The following is a 19,930-nucleotide window of genomic DNA, read 5'->3' as shown; positions in this document are numbered from 1 at the left end:
TCAGTTGGTTGGAACATCGTTCCTATACACCAAGGTTGTGGGTTTGATCCTCGGTCAGGGCACACACAAGAATCAACCAATGAATGTATAAATAAGTGGGCAAAAAATCGATGTCTCTGTCTCTCTGAAATCAATAAAGAAATTTTAAAAAAGAGAAGCTTATTGCAGTTGAGAAGAAACATTTTTGAGAGAATGGAGTTGAGACATTAATACAGAATGGACTTGAGATTTGAATATGTAAGTGTGTAGGAAGCTAAGAATGAGAAAAACCCAAAATAGAGGACTGTTATTGACTTTGCAAAAAAGGAGAGAAGGAGAAGTTCCTAAGTCAGGCAGGGAGAAAGAAACACAATGGAGGTTGTGAAGGCAATGCAGTTGCAGGAGAGAAACTGGCAAAAATCAGAGAACATCTTGGTAGGAAAAATCCTCATGAATGTGTGTCTGAGTTTCTTTTACTTAGCAGCCTTCACATGAGACACCTGCCCTTCGTTATGGACAGCATGCCAACGCTGTTAGTCTGGCCAAGAAGAAAGTAGTTAAAAAACTTAAGTTGGCAAATGTAAATAGTAGTATTGTAACTGGAAAAGACACGGGCACTCGGGTTGCCTGCCACTACCAAATCCAATGAGCGATGATAGCAATTGACTCTTTTATGGGGGCTTTATTCAGATGGCCCTCGATCTGAGAAGATGGCAGGTTCATACCCTAACAAACCGTCTTCCCTTCTCTTTCCTGGCCAGACCTTTTATAAGGGGGTGGGGGAGGACAAACAAGGTGCGGTGAGGGCTTTGAAACTCAGGGAGGATTAAGTGAGAGAAGCTGCAGCAGTTAGCTGTTCCCAAGGGTGGGGGTGGTCACACAAAAGGCTTGGATGCCTCCAACGTGTCCCCAGGTGGTAATCTCTAGCCAGGGCCCCAGGAGGTCTGCTGCTTTTCTTAGGAGCCAGTGTTACAGAGCAACAAGGCCTGGCCTCAAAGGCAATATACTATTCCCCCAAAAGGAACCCCCCAAGTTTGTTATGTCTGCTGCCAAAGGAAAGATATCTCTCAATGCCCGAGATTCAGTGAAAAGGAAAGGAATTTATTATTCATTTGAAATAACACAAAGTCTCTCACAAATGCACACAGTCCTCCTGGCACCCTCCACGTGGCAAAAGGGAACACTTCCAAAGCCTCATGGTCCTGACTCTCACCCAAGCCGCATGGTCCCAACCAAGACACCAAAGCCATGTGGTCCTAAACAGATGCATGGTCCCCAAAAAGAGAGACGCAGTCCCAAAAGAGAGACGTCCGGTCCCAAAGAGAGACGCGAAATGGCTGCCTCGCTGGGTTTAAATCCCAGCACCAATCTTCTTCTGCAGCCCCATTTCTGGCTCCTCCCACAATTGGCCACAGCTGCCAGCATTCTGGGCAGGTGTGCCCTGTGGTGTGGAGCCAATTATCTCCAAGCTCTTCTGGATCCTATTACAAATCCTTATTAGGGGCTCCCCTCTTGGCTGCATCCTGTTACACCAGGATGGGCCTTATCTGTAGTTTCTGAAACAAAAGCTTAACATGCACATTACTTGCTAGATTTATAGCTTTTTACCTTAAGCTAAAATATTCTAAGTCTCGAGTCCCCTATCAGTATCACATAGGGCAGTGTGTTCCAGGCCAAGCACATGGCTGTGTGCAAATGTATGGAATATATAGGTTAAAAATTTAATTTTGTAGCCATTGGTAATTTTGTAGCCCTGAATATACATCATGAAACATCTTGAGAGCAATATTTAAAATATAGGTCCTGCTCCATGTTTTATTATTGTCTACAAGTTGCACATAAATATTAAAATGTATAATTTTATTCTTTAGGATCATTGTTTACTTAAAAAACAGGTGATCAGGGAACTCTAAAAGTAACACATACTTGAGAGATGATGTAAACTAATTCTCAAGGTTATTGTTGCATTCTAACATAGCTATAGAAGAAAAGTTACTCTTTGATCTTAAAAAATAAATGGCATGAAATACAAATTAACATAAATAAGTTAGATGGCATCTGAGAGAGCAGTATCCGACAGAATGAAGAATTTATGATTTGTGTAAAATATTTAAAACAACCACTCTATGTCTCAATACTGAGTATTTTTGCAATACAAATACGATTTTCTTTCACATTTCATCTTTATACTAATCCTTTATATGTCCTAGGATTTTATATCAGAGCATCCTTTGACTTCAGTTGTCAAATAGGGGTTAGAAGCATTTTTCAAAACTTAAAACAAAACTAAAGTAGGTGTTTCCATTGTGGCACATGAGCACACCCCATCTCAACAGCCAAGACACTTTCTCTTACTGATTTCTGATAGACTCCGAGGGAGAGGGCAGCACCAAACAACCCAAAAGGCATTAACCTTTTACCGTGTTATCAAGATTACCTCAAATTCCTATTATTCGAGACCATTTTTTCAAAAGCTGTTCTGTGCAAAATAATTGTCACGACAGATTACAAAGTGGGTATGCAGTGCTTTAGTGCCTCTAGGTATCAGTTGAACCTTTAGATTATGCCAAATCACCAGAAATGCAATGGCCAAGTGATTCTGAGGTCTTGTAGGATTACATTCCTGAGTTTTTTCTGCAGTTGACTGATATGGAAGGATTGCATGAAAAGTCTGCATTAGACACTCTGGTGTGATTGTTGAAGACGTGCTCTTGAAGCTGACCCTTACATTATACCAGGCTTCTTTATAAGAACCCATTTTTGCTTCAGTTATAGACATTGTAAATGTTAGAACTACTATGTTTTCTTTCTTGCTTGTGCGTTATTTGCCAGGCCTGCCATCGTGAAATCCCACAGATCATGTGGCATACACAATAGAAATTAGTTTTCTCAAAGTTTTGGAGGCCGGAAGTCCAAGATCAAGATGCCAGGAAAGTTGGTTTCTCCAGAGGCCTCTCTCCTTGGCTTATCAAGATACTTGCTGCTTTCTGAGTGTTCAGGTGGCCTTTTTGCGGTGCCTGTGTCGTCCTGGTATCTCTTCCTCTTCTAACAAGGCCACCAGTATGATTGGACAGGGCCTCACCTTATGGCCTCATTTAACCTTAATTACTTCCTGAAAGACTTTATCTCCGAACATAGTCACACTACTGATTAGGGCTTCAACATACGTATTTTGGAGGGACACAGTTCAGTCGACAACATCTTGATAGCTAAACATTTGAGAGCCAAATCTGTGTGACACATCCAGAAATATCAGAAAGTATTTGACATTATCGTTCTATACCTATTTTCCCCTTAACTTGATCTTCTTTTTCTCATGTACTGTATATTTTGTAGGCTACCTTAAATCTTTTTTATAAGACAGAAAACAAATAAGTAAAGAAATAAATTATCATCTGAATTAGATTGTATGTATATTGGCCCACTGAGACAGTCAGGAGGAATTGTATTCTTGGGTATCAGAAGATGCTGGAGGCAGTTCAGGGCTCATTGTCCTCTGAGTATACTTACAAATTTATGTTGTTGTCTAGGCTTATAATATATATTATCGTGGACTGGTTCCTTCTCCCTTTGATAATATAACAGAACATCAATAAAATTAAATTTTGGTAGATTATGACATTTTTTCTACTTATGTCAATTCTTCTTTCTCTTATTCTAGAAAGGCTTTGTGAAAAAAGAGAAACTAGTTTTCAAGCCAGAACCAGAGCCGCAACAGAGGTATGTTTTTTTCTGTGATAGCAGAAAAGTATATATTAATGTGCACGTTTTTGGTTTTATCTTGTCGCTAAGATTAAAGAATTGTAGGTTTTCAATGTATCTTTTTCAATGTTTTAAGTTGGCTAAGCCAAGGAGAAAAAAAAAACTTTCCTTTTTCCAAGTGTATTAGTGACCATTCAATAGATTAGGCTGAAGTTTACTCCATCATGGGTAGGCAAAGCAGTGTGAACAACACCTCACGATGTTTCATTTATTAGAAACTGTGCACTGCAATTCGCTGTGGTAGAACACATTTCAGTGACTCTGTGAGGGAGTCTTAAGATTGCTTTGCTACTTTCTGTAGCAAATTTGTCAGGTAACTTTTGTGAAAATGTGCAGACCTTGTGAGACAGATTGGAGAGTGAGATGGAAAGAAGGAACTGTAGAAACTTAGCAGGGAAGTTGCTATAAGGGACGGGTTTCACACTTGTGTTTTCTTACTCACTGGTAATATATTAATTTATATGAATTCATCAAATAATATTTTAGTGCTGACTAGGTGCAAAACCCTGTGCCAGGCCATGTAGATGAAAACAGCGAAAGAGTAAACCTCAGAGACTGAAGTTGTCAACTCAACCAGTTTGGGATCGAACTGCTCAGTAAATGCAGGTTCATTTGCATGTACTGTTTAGGCTCCCTGTTCTTGCCTGACCTCCTTCTTTATTCCTTCTCTCAATTACTGAAAATGTGTCGCTATATAAGGTCCATAATCACTCACCCACAATTCCCAAATCCAGAAAGTTCCAGAAAATAAAAGTTGATGCCAAAACTCTTAGCGTCAAAATCTGACCTGAAGTGACAAGTGATTATGATCATTCAGTTTTTACATTTCTCACTTCATGTGAATATTCATGTTTTGCATCTACATAAATATTAATTATATTCACTAATTAGTGTTAATGTGTTTGATAAGAGAATACTGCCCCAGATCCTGCTCGAGTGTTATATACTATGTAGTATACACACTATATGAATTTCCTAACATTCAGGAAAAAAAGAATTTTAACATTCATTCAATTCTAAGGTTAGTATTGTGGAATTGCACTGCATGGTAAATCTAGGCGAAATATGATAATGAACCATGCAATGAAGTTATTTAAATATCCAATAAATAAATATCCTATTTTAGTGACCGGGACTTAGTAAACATGCCAGTTTTTTCCATGGAAATCTTGGAAGGCCAACACCTAAGGAGTGGAGATTATGTCCCAGGACTAAGGGGCCTGACTTAGTTCTAAGAACAAAACAAACTGCTTCACCCAAACAAAAGCATGAAACCAAGTTTCAACAGTTTTAAGATGATACAACCATTAATTTAGTCACCACCTAGAATTTTTTTAAAAAGTCAGCAATTCTTCATGGACAATAACAGAATCCAGAATCTCCACAATGTACAGTGTTATGTATGTAATAAATAAAATGCTAGACATATTAAGAAACAGGCAAATCTTACTTGCATCAAAAAAGATATTCTCAGTTATTAGAATTAGTAGACCAGTACTTTAAAGCAGCTATTATATGTGTTCAAGAATTTGAAGAAAAATGTGTTCATAATAACAGAGTATCCCAGTGCAGAAACAGGAAGCTATTTTAAGAAGTCAAGTGGAAATTCTGGACTGAGAACTGGAATACCTGATATGACGATTTCATTGGATGGTTTGAACAACAACATACTGGAGAAGACAATAGAAAAATAGGTAAACTTATAGATCAATAGGGTCCAATCGGGAGAAGAAACGATAATTGGGAAAAAGTGAGCAGAGCCTTAGTGACCTGCAAGTTAAAATCAAGGGGCTACCAGCTGTGAACTGGAGTCTCAGAAGCAGAAAAACAGAAAAAGAGGTTGAAGAAATAATGGCTGAATTTTCTTCAAATGTACCAAAAAACGTCTTGACTAATGCAGGAAGATCATCACAGTATAAACAAGATACATACAAAAAAAAATCCCACAGGCAGGCACATCTTAGTCTAAGAGTTGAAAATTGAAGGCAAAAAAAAAGTTGGGAATAGCTAGAGAGGAAAAATATACATTTTACAGAGGGTTACATTTCTAGGAATGATAGATATCTTTTCATCAGAAATGATGAAACCTGAAGACAATGAAATTATGTATGTAAAGTGCTGAAAAAAATAACTGATAACTGTATATTTAATGAAGCTATCTCATAATATTAAGGTTGAAAATAGACATTTTCAGCTAAGTTAAAAGAATGAGAATTTATTAACAGCCAATCTTAACAAATATTAAAGGAAACTCTTCATTCTGAAAGGAAGTGACATCTGATAGAAATTTGAATCTATAGAAAAAATAATATTGAATTTAAAAATACATGATGATCAATAGAAAGTAAAATACATTTTAAATTTTCTTTAAAATCAACCATTTCAGGCAAATTTATGTTATTATGCAACTTCTAAGTTAGGGAGATACAAACATATATAATAATTGCAAAAGAAATGGAGTTATGCTCTTCTAAGTTTCTTTCCTTTAACATGTAACGATACTAATTCTAAGCAGTGTCTGATAACTTGAGAATGCATATTGTAATTCCCAGAGCAACCACTAATATAAAAAGGTATCAGGAACTACTATTTGGTTAACTCAAAGAGGACAGGAAAAGAGGACCAACAGGAGTAAATAAAAACAAATATGAAAACGGTAGATGAAAACTTAACTGCATCAACCTTTATATTAAATATACAGAATATGTTCTACTAATAAAGCTTTAGCATAAATAAAGCAAAAATTGACAGAACTAATGAATAAAATGGACAACTCCCTACTTATTGCTCCAAATTTTTACATGCCTCTTTCAGTACTCAATTGATAATACAATTAGTAAAAAGAAAAAATCATGATATAGCAGGTTGGAACAAACCATCAACTAATTTGACCTAATTGACATTTACAGAAGGCTATATCCTACAACTGTAGAATGTTTTTTTCAAAATGAGCCTGTGACATTCATTATAATGATAAGAAACGAAAGGAGTAAAATATAAATGAAGCAAGAAAGCAAACCAACAAAGCCAAAAGTTGATTCTTTGAAAAGGCTAATGAAATTTTCAAGCTCCTAACAAAACTGAGTAAGAAAAAGAAGAGATAAAACACAAATTACCAATATTGAAAATGAAAGAAGTTCAGTCTTTCTATATGTTATAGACATTAAAAAAATAAGAGAACATATGAATAACTCTAAGTCAACTGCATTCAACAACTAAAATGAAATGGACCAATTCTTTGGAAAACAGACAATGTACCAAAATTGATACAGGCATAAATAGAAAATTTGAATAACCCATGTCTATTAAAGAAATTGAATTTGTTATCAAAAACCTTCCCACAAAATGACTTGCTTTAAAGAAAAAAAAATAGTAACTGCCATATGTAAATTACTTTCCAAAGTATTTGATTATGTTAAAAGCAGCTTATCTCTTTGTGTAAAGTCTTTTTCTGTAAACGTCCTTTACCTGGTTAGGCTGATTGGGAAGTATTGTTTTCCTTGTAGGTGTCACTAAGTTAAAATTTAGTGCAGCCCTTTCAATGATAAAAAATTGTATAGTCTGAAAGATGAGTGTTTATTATAGCTATTTTCCTGGAGCGAGCCAGCTAGTCTGAATTCTAAGCATTTTTGTGTACAGCCTACCATCTGTTGCAGACATGAAGAGCTGTGGCAAAGTTTTAGAGAGTTATGTAGCTAATTTTTGCAGGGAGATCTTAAGTATTTTAGAGAATGATGGCTGAAGGGAGTTTAGAGATCAGTGATTCAATCCTTTAAAATTTCACTTGAGAAAACAGAGACCCAAAAAGATTAGTGACTTCTTCAAGGTCACAAAAATAAAAGTGAATAACTTAGGAGAATCCAGTCCTCAATTCACCCTCTTCTCACTAGATCATGCTGCTTTTATTCTGTTGTTCTACGAATTTTAAGAGCCTTTCCGATGGTTACTGAAGAGAAGAACATTGAAACAATTAATTAGCATATCTAACAATGGCTCTAGTAAAAATTGTTACTAGAATAGAATCTCAGAGAATGAGAGTGTTAAAAAAAAGAAAATGAAAATATAGCAAAATGTAGCAAACAATGTAGAACTATAGATTTGTAGTTTTTATATAGATACTTTTCATTGAAAATATTTAAACTGAATAATATTATGATTGTTCTTGTTTATTTGAAATCCTCCACCATTTCTATCATAGAAATTCCATGATACTTCAGAATCCAAATGTTGGGACTCTCTAAGGCTTGGCCTACAGGACTTTCTTGTTAGAGAAGAATTTCTCAAATATTTTCTCCTAGAGGCTTTCTCAGAGTCTGCACGAGGCAGAGTGTTTTATAAGCTCCCATCAGTTGTCAGTCACCTTCAATAAGGCACTGGCCAGTTTTAAAGTACTTTTACATTTTAAGGATAAAAACATGTCTCACATAGTTTATCATCACCAAGGTACAGTAATACAAGAGAGTTTGTTTTTCCCCTCTCTGTTCTTAGTTAGTGAAAAAAAAGTGATGGAATTCATTTGCACGTACCCACAAGCTTTGTGGGAGCCCTCTACAGTTGGCAAATAGGACGGGTTTATGGGCCCACTCAGCTGTATTTTTTAAGGAGGCAGTCACTGGCTGTTAAAGGCAGGCATGCTAGGGTAAGCCAACCAAAAATTGCTGCTGCTGCACTTGATTAGGAAATGCTGCTGATTTGTGCCCCCATTTCTACTCTTGGAGGGAGTGGAACCTGCTGCCTCATACGGATCAATAGTGGTAGATAAAGCAGTCGTGATTATTTCTGTCCTGATCATTAACGGTCATAGGCTAAAAGGTAGGTTTTCACATTTCTATTTTTTTAGTTCATCTTCCTGATTTCTTTCAACTGCAGAGATCTCAAAATTTAGGAGAAGACTGGTAGCCTATTGCATAGGTACATTTGATTGCACAAGTATGTACAGATGTACACGAGACTTTACATTAGCGGCATTATTAAAGAATTAAAATGCTCAAATCCAGCACAAGTACGATGAATTTACTGGGTTGTAAGTTCCACACAGTGGTTACTTGATTTTATTTTGTAACAGGGGTTCCTGTGTGTATATTTGTGTTTTTATGAGAGAGATGATCCTATTGTCTATATTTTCTAATTCTTCTGTAAACATTTCACACACCCTTGCTCAACATTTATAGGATGTACTTTACATAGATGAACATTTATACAACAAAATTGTTTGATTTCTGAATGACATTTCCTATATCTTCAATATTATCATTTGAATGATAAATTTTGAAATGATCAGAACTCCACAAATTTCAAAAGATTATTAGAAATCCATAAGAATAAAATATGGCTGAGAAAACCTAAATCCTTTTGTAAGGGAAAGGAAGGGTATATTAAATATTTCAAAGAAAGCCAAGCAACTTCAGTTCAATTAGAATTGTCAAAGGAACATTTTTGAGTTTTATATATTTTAAACTGAAATATGTAATGTAAAACTTCTAAAACAGAAAGATTTAAAGCCAAATGATATAACAATTTTTAGCTTTGTAAGAGATTTTCGGGAAGGATAAATAGACAGAAGCATCGATGTGAGAGAAGATCACTGATTGGTTGCCTCTCATACCTGCCCTGACCTGGGACTGAACCCACAACCCAGGCATGTGCCTTGACCTGACCAGGATTCAAACCACTGACCTTGTGCTTTGCGGGACAGTGCCCAGCCAACGGAGCCACACAAGTCAGGGCCTATTTTTAGTTTTTAAAAAATGTAATGTGTACATGTTATTATAGTACATCAATTATAGTACATGTCATTCTTTTTACCTTGATAAGGGTAAAGATTGAATGAAATTTGCAGTGAAGTGGGGTATTACCTTTTCCTAGCATTATCTTTTTAATCTTCTCATTAACTTCTTTATGACTAACCCATTTTTCTCTTACTCTGATTTGATATCTTTAAAGTAAAGAATCAAAAGTAGTTTATATTACTAGGTAGAGAGAAGTAATACATTAGTGCATGCTGAGTTCGCTTTCAACATCTTAACGGAAGTGTGAGCTAGGAGCTACATTCATCGTTATCCACTGTACTATTACCATGGCATTCCCTCTGACTTCCTTGGGAAAAGATTTTCTTTTCATATGAACAGTCTTCCTTGAGGTCCACTTGAATTTGTTTGGTAACTCTAACTATATTGCAAATCTCTCTCTTTTTTCAAATGACCTACTTCCTTCCTTTAATAAAACCTTATTTTTTATGTCTTTCTGCAGTTAGCTGTTAATCCCTTGCAGATAATATGACGTTAGTGATACATTTTTCTTTTGTTGAACTTCTAAAGCACATAATTGCTTTTTTAAATGACTGACTGATTTCCAAGTTTAGAATACAGCAACTGATGGGTCTTTAATTCATAGAAGAAAAACATTCTATTGTTGATTCATAGTATTAAATTTCTAGTGGTAATATGCTCACAGGCTGGTCATCAACATTTAACCTTTTAAATATTTAATTTATTCTAATTCTGGGTGACAAAGATGTTGTCATTTAAATATACCATCTATGAAGTAAAATGTGCCCTTTTGGAACTTCCAAATTCCTTCTTTTTTATTTTTTTAAATTTTTCCAGATGCCAATCATCCAGATGTTCATGTAGATATATAGATGAATAATAATTATATACTTTCTCCTTCCTACTTTGTAGTATGCAGGAACTAAAAAGGTAGTAGGTGCATAGTATATGACTCACTAACATGTTACTGGGAGGCAAAATTGCACTACCAATTCTAAATTTTCTCTCTTTTGATATAATGGAATGTAGTGCATTTACTGGTGTATCTAATTACAAAGCTCACATTTTCGGCCTGGAGGTCTAGGTAGGTACTTGAAGGTGTACATTCTCTCTCTAAAATTACTGCATTTGTCCACCACTGTTTTTTCCTGAAAAGGGTCAAGCCCTCTTATTTTATCTCAAAATAGTTTTACAATTCACTACCTAATAACTTTTCTTTGGTTTCTTCTGAAATTTTCTTACCTTTTAATGGAATATTGCTTATTTATTGTTAGATGGCTATGAACAGTTCTTTTTCTGGGTCAGGTCCTAGCATAAACATTTTTTGAAAATAGATTTATAGTGGATAATATTTCTCCAATGACATTTCCACTTGTGTGTTCTGTCTGGGGAGAATTATAGACTCGCAGAGTTTTAGGATTTTTTTTTATTGTAACTGTCCAAAGTTATGGATGAATCTCCTCTTTAACACAGTGCCCACATAGCGTCTACTTAAAAATTCTATGGAGTCGTAATGCACCTCTTCAAGTGCCATCCCATTGAATTCTAAGGGCTGCTCTGATTTTCAGATAATTCTCCGTGTGCAGCTCAACACTTATCTCCCTTGAGCCGCTCCCTATTAGTCCTGATTCTGGCTTCTTGAAGCCACCCTTGTTACCAATTTTCACTCTTTAGATTAAGCCCCTTAATTCTGTTCAACTACTTTTGCATGTAATGGTTTACGAGGTCTTCATTAGAATGGTAATTCAAATGAGCTGAAGCAAAATGGTACTTCAACCCGTTTGCTCACATAAGTGGGGACTCTAAGGGTGTAGAGTGGGGTGGGCGCCTGTGCTTTATGTCTGTTTAACATCCCGGCTCCACGGATTCTTTAGACCTTCAGACTCAAGTGATGTCTCCTGGATGTCCTTTCCTTTCATTCCTTTTTACTCTTTGCTCACCCCTGCCTGGCTTCACTCCCTCTCACTACAGACCTTCCCTCCGTGTGGAACAAAAGGCACAGGCTTCATTTTTGTCATTGTAACCAACTTAGTTCCTTCTCTTACCGAAAGGAAAAGTCTCTTACCATACTCACACACAGACACACACCCCCTCTGGCTGACCTTTCAGTGGGGATGGCAGGGCTACCTGGGCACACCTGGAGGAATCCCATGACTGCGGTGCCAACAAAACCCCAAACCAGCAAACCCCAGACCTTCTAAAATATTCTCATGGGCCCTGATTCTGATCTCCTTTCATCCCTTTTTCCTTTTTTTTTCCTCTACCCTTTCTTTATTCTCTTCATCTGTGTTATATTGTGAAGCTTACAAAGAAAAGTAGTTGTCCTCAGGAAATTTAGGGCATAGAGGGGAGAAAACCCTAGAAGTAAAGTCATGTGGTGACTACCATTATGGAGGAAAGGCACCTAATACTCTCAGGTTGGAGATATTCTTTGTACAACCATATACACTAATCAGCTGAAGAGCTTCAGAAGTAAACTTTTCACATTTCAACATTGGATTTGGCTCCTGTGACATTTACCTCAGATATTAGCTGACATGCTACCTTTCCCATAACCCACATCTGCCATCACACATTTTTTTTAAAAAAATATTTTATTTCTTTAATTTTAGAGAGAGGGGAAGGGAGGGTGAAAGAGAGGGAGAGAAACACCAATGTGTGGCTGCCTCTCGCATGACGCATGACCCCAACCTGGGAGCTGGCCCACCACCCAGGCATGTACCCTGACTGGGAATTGAACAGGCAACTCTTTGGTTCGCAGGTCGGGACTCAGTGCACTGAGCCACACCAGCCAGGGTTGCCATGACACACTTTAAAACTACGTCTTCCACCCCGGCTAGCACTCCCTAACCACCTTACTGCTATTATTTTTACCACGGCACACACTGTCTTCCAACATATTCTGTAATGAGGTTGTTTATCGTGAGCATTGTCTGTCTCTCCTATAAGCTCAATGGGGACAGAGAATTTTGTTTTACTTACCAGTGAACATAAAGCATCTTATAATGAATGAATTAATGAGTAAGTAAATGAATAAATATTTGTTCAATGATGAATTCAGTTTTTAGATCTCCCCCCCTCCCACCCCAGCCTTCTAATGAATTTTCTTCCCTTTTCAGACATTTATAGCTCTCATCTCAAACTCTGTACTGCTTCCTGGGTATCATCACTGGAATATCCCATAAATATCTCTCAAAATTAAAATATTTATGTATTTCCCTCCCCAGTCTTTCTCTCCTATATTTTCTAACTCAGCTAATAATGATACTATATCCCCAGTCACCCAAGATCACCCAATCAATATATAGTTCTCTTCCATTTTTACAAAGATTTTATGAGAACCTTGAAAATTGCCTTTCTGAAATTCAGATATATCATAAATCATTTTCTGCCATAGCAATCTAGTAAAAGAAAAAAATAATAACCATAAATTGAATTAAAACAAAGGAAATATATTCAGGATAGCATGACATTCTTTTGGTACTTATTTTGACTCTTCGTACTCCTACTATTTTTTTTAATTCTTCACATTCCATCTAATTAATACCTAATAGAATCTGGTATTAAACTTACTGGCCCATTCTTTGCAATTTTTATAGTATTTTCTTTTTTAAAAATGAAGGCATTTGCCATCCTCCAGTATTCTCACATCCCATTCATTTCTTAGTTTCTCAATGAGAGCAGATCAACAGAGGAATCTGCAAAGTTGTTTATCTGAGCCCAGAAAATTTAACTTAGACAAATTTCAACTTTATTAGTTCTTTCTTTGGTTTGAGCTTCAGTTCTCTCCTGACAGGGTGTGCCCTATCCTTTTTCATTGGTGGTCATTTTATTTGAGCAAAGTGGGATCAGTACAGGTTTGGATATTGCATTTTCAGTAAACTCTAAGTGTTGCTGATGTTGCTGGTTCTCAGACCACACTCTGTGTAGCAAGCTGGAGGTTATATTTGACAATGTTCAGTATCTCGCCCAAGCTCTGTCAGTTCATTGGATGACTTAATTGCTTTATGCTAGGGTTATGTAGTTAATAGTGAGGCCTGTGGTAAACTTCCTTGATGATCCCCCTCACCCCCACTGCCATGCTATAATTTTGTGATAAGAACAAGTCTTGGAAAACAGTTACCAAAAACTGCTTCCTAGGAAATGCTACCATCTCCCAACTCACACACTTACCTGCAAGTCACATGTTATTTAGCCTTCTTCATGATTGTTTCCACTGGCATTAAGAGGAGAATAAAAGTAGATAATTCTAGGTCAAGTAGTTGCCTCAATTGTTGATTTCTTTTCTCTGATATCATTTTGTGGTCCTTGGTATCTCCTGGGCCCTGATCCTTTGTTTTCCCTAGAGTTCCTAGCTTACGACTATTTCTGTGGCTGTTAGATTGTCTTCTTTCCCCTGTATCTTCACTCCTTTGGCCCCTTCCATATGACTACTGCCAAGAATTTTGAACTTCCTCTTTGTTGTTAATTGTGGAGTGTTGGTGTCTTCTTTCTACTGCTTATCGTCTCATGCAAGGGTTCTGCTTAAGAGAGTTTACACGCAAGCAGTGGTGTGGTTGTGCGGTTGATGGTTGATGGCCTAGCATTCTGAACATGTCCAGAGTCCAGCATCATTGAGAGTCAGCAAAGGTTAGCATCTCAGCGCTGCTTTTCCAATGGAGGGAAAAAACACTGTTATTGGTAGGAGGGCCAGGTACTGATAGCTGCACTCTCTGATAAAATGGAGTCAAAGCACATTGGCTTGGGCCATGGGCTGAATTGGGGACTTTTGCCTCCTTCTCTGGAACAGAGATGGCTGAGACCCTCGAGAAATTTTGAATCTGCTTCCTCACTCATCGGTGTGGGATGGGCATAATCCCACCAGTATCTCCTAAAGGATGCAGCAGAAAATAAGAAGTCTTGAAATCAGTAACTGGCGAGAAGAGGGGCTGGGCCCAGTTCAATGGGGAGGCCCTGGGTAGGTATGATTCCTGCATAAAATCAGAAGAAAACTGTCCAAGGACCATCAAGCATAATGATAATAAGACGAATAAGTTTCATCTTCAAATTACAGTAATTGTGCCTGCAAGTAAAATGAGGATGAATGGATGTCTCAAACAGGGAATCTCGGACTTTCAGTTATGTTTTCATGAAGGAATTCATAAGAAGGGATTGTAGGGAGGCGGAAGCATGTGGAGAAGGGGCCACATGCCCCATCTCCCTCTACTGCCAGGTGGCTCTGAAGACTGCCCACATCTCCTGCTTTTCCAATAGACTTTGACCTGCTGTGGCTGACCTCGGCTCTCTCTGTGCCTGTTTGAAGGTCTCCCTGATGCCTGGAAATGACAGCTCCTAAAACACACATGTGGCTGGGAATAAAGTATTGAGTATAATGACAGACATTGTGTTCAGAATCGCCTGAATTGTTGTGGGAACTCATTTCATCCCCTAAAGCTCTGTTCGAAGGGTGAGGCATCTGTGTGCAGGCGCTGATCTTCATTGTCCATCTGAGCTGAGAAGAGTGAGATGACGGTGGTGGGTGGAGCCCCATCACCTCCGCCAGGGACTAACGTTTGGCTTGGGAACAGACGGCTGTCCTAGAGGAGTGAATTACTGTTTGGGGAGGAAGAATGACAACCGATCGTGTTCCCTTTTCCATGTAGAAGCTTATGAAAAGTTGATGCCTCAGGTCATTGTACCATAGAAAAACCAGCTCCCATGATACCTTTGGCACAAACACCCTGTTCATTTCTGGTATCTTCAAAGGTGATTTTCTTTTCAGTGCCCTACATATAAAAGATGTAGGTACAATAAAAATAGAAACATGTCTTTAATACAATAAATGTTTGTATTAAAAACAATTCCTAAAAGTGCATTATAGACTACCATAAAGTCAGAATCAGTTAGATTGGACCAAACATAGTATTCCCCTTCAGCTTTTGCTTTTTCTATTATGTGAAATGATCATTTCAGTTTAGCTCATAGTGATTAGGGCTCCTCCAAAATGTTTATATGGGAGGGAGAGAATAATTATCCTTTTTGAACTGAGTTTGGAATTTAAAAAATCTCTGTTTCATTCTGAGGAAGAGCTGTGGTAACATTGAAACCAAGCAGCAGCAGCAATAGCCAAACCCACCCCTCTGTAGATAGGACATGCGGGCTGGGAGAAGTTCTTCAAGCACAATCAGGTGTGGGGCCAGGGAGAAGACATCCCCCAACCCCTTATTTTGTTTGTATTTCTGGACAGGTTCTAGTTGGAGCACTTCAGGTAGTAAACTGTTTAAGACAAATACTCTTCGAGAATGGCTTTAAATAGAATAGCAACCTCTACCCTTTAATGTGCTCTATTAAAGAGATTGCTGTGGAGCTAGGAACAGACAAAATAGAACAGCTCCTGGTTTGGGGGGCTGCGGCAGGCCTGCTGTGTGAGGAATGATCAGGATACAAAAGGAACGTGAAAAGCACAGAAGAGAACATATCTCAGTTAGACATTTAAATTACTGAAAAATTTTGCCTGAATTCAAGTGGTGTTATCTCCCACTCAGGAGGAGTGCATTTTATTTTAAAAAGTCTCAGGAACCCCACTCTGAGTTTTGAAGGGAACAGGTTTTTGCTAGCATGTAAACCCTCGCTTGGGAAAATTTGGAAACAGAGCACTAAACAGTGTTGAGACAATATTAGTGGTGGAAATGCACTGCATTCCTACTCCTACAAATCTATATCACCCATGCTGAATTTAATAATTTGTGTTCACACTGAACAGACCTTATATAGTTGATTAAGTAGGACACAAACTTGTTTCCGTTGTCACCCAAGTTGCTTTCAAATCCGGCATTCAAAGCAGGAGGGCATCACATGTTTCTACTTCAAGGCTGCATGCACAGGAAGCGCAAGCCCTTGACACAGCTTGGTAGCAGAGGATCCAAATCACAGTCAATCGTGTAAATTATAACTAAATTGCAAAGCATTTGGACAAAGCAGGCATGCCAGTCTAATCAGGAAAGCTTTCGATAACGCAGGTTGGAAGAGGCAGTGGGGGAGGGTGGCATCACAAATCTCCTTTAATATATTTCTGAACTTGGCAACCTAGACTGGTTTTGTCACAAATTTGCAGCTTAAAAAGTATTTGGCTTTTGCAACAGCCAAAATAAGTATCCTTTAATCACTTTCAACCTATGAACAGATGGGCAAACAGTGCTTTTATAAATGGAGCATACAAAATACTTCAGTATCAGCCAAAACTAATTAGTAGAAATATCTGCACCAAACTCTAAAACTGATTTAGTGTTTAATATATATTATCATATAAGCATTAGCAGTTAAAAGGAAATTCCCTGTGCAAATGTTTGCCAAGCTCAGTGTCTAATGTTCAGACATGATTAACTTACTAATTAACTTATTGCATCTTTGCTCACATATCATCTTTCTTAATGATTTCTTTTCTCACGAAAAACCATTTGATTTGATACCATGATCATAGATTTGACTAACCTCAAATGAAAAACTCAGATTCAGCTCTTCATCCCCGATCTGTCAATCTTGCTAGAAGTGACTTTTGTAGGAGGAGGGTGAGAACAAAGGGGGTGGTCTCTTGTATGGTGAAAACGGTCCTCTAATCTATGTCTATCCCTTTTTCACCTTCATAAAGATTTTCTAAGAGAATTTTGTAGTTACTGCTTAGCAACTAAGAATCTGTAAAACTAATGATAATTTCCATATCAGAATTGTGTTACGACATTGTGAGGAAAGATACATTTAAAAATTACATTTGGAAAAGTAAACGAAGGGTAGCTTCTACTCATTTTACAAATCAGAGGAGGTCACTTGGTCTCCAGTCACAACTATGTTTCCCAGATCTCATCTACTTGGAGCTCACTCTGGTAGCCTGCATACAGCTACAGTCCTGTAACAGTCAGTATAGATGGTCTGGCTGTGTCTTTCAGGGCTGCTGTCAGGAGTGGTCAAGCTGTTATCATCTCTGGGCCACACTGGAAGAAGAAGAGGTGTCTTGGGTCACACGTCAAGTACACAAACACTAATGAAAATGGAGGAGCCCAAAAAAAGGCTTTAAGAAAATGACAATTCTGTACTGGGCAGCATTCATACCCACCCTGTGTCACATGCAGCCCGCGGGCGTGGGTTGGACACCCCTTAAACCAATAAAAGGATGAAAGCTGAAAGCCAGTCTCCCAAATCATTGAGGACCAGGGACCACCAATGCCAGCCTTACTGAAGTCAAAATTATGTCCCCTTCTGATTTTATCACACACATAACAAGGAGGGCTTTGAACTCTTACTCTGCTAATTATACCTTTATGCTCTTGGAAAGGCGCCTAATTTATTGCAGCATCAGTTTATAAAATCAGAAAAGTAACATTTATCCACAAAATTAGTTTGAGAATTAAAGGAGAAAGTGTGTCAGAAGTAAGTGCTTAATAAAAGCTGGCTATAACTACTGCTACTAGTGAATGTAGTTGTTCTATTTTTCTTTTATATCACACAATGCATATTGGTCTACTTCAGAAAATTTGAACAAAGTAAAAAACAAGAAAACAAATAATCATATTCCATTACTCCCAAACTTTTCTTTACAACTTAGTATTTAATTAGGGAATTGCATTTATTTTATTGGAATTGCCTGTGTGTGCTCAGCGCGGGGTGACGGAAGCTTTTCCTCCCCCGACTCGGGGACGTCCTGTGTGCGCACTCGTGAGTCTGGGAACGGGTCCTGAGCTCGCTTCCCGAGCCCTGCCTCGCGGTTAGGTCGCACTCCAAGGCCCAACTTTGACTAAATAAGTTGGTTCAGGAGCTTTGGATTCAACATCATTAGCTTGGTCTTTTATTGGGCTGGTGTTATTAACATAAAAGGAATAAGAGGAGTCGGTTAAAACATGAAGATGCCCATATTCTAGGGTTACCAAATTAGAGTCATATGATGTGAAGAATCTGTCTAGAAGAATCTAGAATACTCTGTCTAGAAGACTGATAAATTCCTGGTGTTGTATTCTTATAAAATGATTTTATGTGGCAGATATTTTTATTGTCTTTGTGAGTTCTTCTTTTAAGGTCAGGAATTAGGGATTATTCTCTTTTCCTCTTCCAGGTTTTACCTACATTACATATAATGGTATAAGCACCCTCTGTCCCTTTTTTTAATATCCCCAATTTTTTCCAATATTCTTTGTCAGGAAGTGACATTCTCATAGGGGAGAGTTCCTTAAGCCACAGAGGAAGGAGGAAGCAGGCTGGCTATCTGGGACTCAGTGGCCATCATTTTCACATATGAGAGTCCATGCTCCCTAACAGGACCCACCGTATCTAGTAAAATGACTTGCCTTTAAATACAATATCTTTAGTATAGATTGTAGATACAGACTAGATTTTTCAATTATATCATAGTAGGAAAAAATATTGATTTATATTGCAACTTTGTAAGTAAATACATATAATGAATTCAATAAAGGCATTTTGTATATATTTACTTATTGTGCTATATTGTTTACTAGATAGATTAATATGATTTTAATTTCTGTGAAATCATTTTTGATGACATTAACTTATGACATATTAAAATTGTCATTAAGATTTTTTGCCCTAGATTCTGAGGGTTAGTTGGAACCATTTCCATCCCATTTAAAGGATGTTTCATTTTAAGTTATACATGAAAAGTCAAAAAATTAAAATTTATAAATAGTTCTTCACAAAAAGATCATTTTCTCACATTTTTATTAAAATTATTATTAATCACTATTTAATATGCTTATTTAATTCTAGATAATTAATTATTGTTTTGCTTGGACCTTGGATTAAGCAGACACACTTGGGTTAAGGTGGCTAAGAGCTATGTGCTATTCCAGCTACTTAGGAGAACAGAACTCTTGTGACCGCAGCTGAGGATTCAACAGCACACCTCACACATCACCTTCCAATCAATCACACTATCACTTTAAGGTTTTTTTTATACCTCGTTGTTAGATAATGGAATTTTGGGTATTAACTTGGCTCGTTTGGGTATTTCTATAATTCTTCTTTTATTCATTCTCTGAGAAAGAAGAAAAAGTCATGAACTCAGAATCCTTTAGATTTTATAGCAGGTCTTGAAATGCTGGACAAGCCAGAAATAATCATTTCCACTTCATCTCCACTCCATTTATTGCAAATATTGTGGCTCACTCATAAAACTGTGATATTCACCAAGCAAAAATCCCCTTAGAAGTCAGAGCTCCCTCTTTTTTAAGCTATTCAATATCAATCTTAATACAAACAAATAGAAAACTTTTCCCACTTGTTTTTGCCTTTTCTGGTAGCTTCGTCTATTTAAATCAGATATGCCTCCAGAGGACAAAATGATATATTTTTGACTCATTAATCTACAGAAGTTTTTTCAAGAGAGAATGGGAGACAGAAGGAGCCACAGATACTAAAGAGCTAGAGTTACAGAA

The 19,930-nt window shown here is 37.4% G+C and overlaps 1 protein-coding gene across 1 annotated transcript in view; it reads left to right on the top strand.

Moving 5' to 3' along the window:
* The window catches only part of IQCM (IQ motif containing M), a 235,414-nt gene that overhangs the window by 98,474 nt on the left and 117,010 nt on the right, over positions 1 to 19,930 (top strand). Inside the window, exon 10 of the mRNA XM_036034456.1 lies at positions 3,641 to 3,699. Coding sequence (XP_035890349.1) covers positions 3,641 to 3,699 — 59 coding nt within the window. The remainder of the gene's footprint in view (positions 1 to 3,640; positions 3,700 to 19,930) is intronic.

Source organism: Phyllostomus discolor, chromosome 8 (genome assembly GCF_004126475.2).
Source record: "Phyllostomus discolor isolate MPI-MPIP mPhyDis1 chromosome 8, mPhyDis1.pri.v3, whole genome shotgun sequence".
Lineage (NCBI taxonomy): Eukaryota > Metazoa > Chordata > Mammalia > Chiroptera > Phyllostomidae > Phyllostomus > Phyllostomus discolor.
The sequence above is the reverse complement of the archived record's forward strand: the minus strand, read 5'-3'. Positions and strand labels throughout refer to the sequence as shown.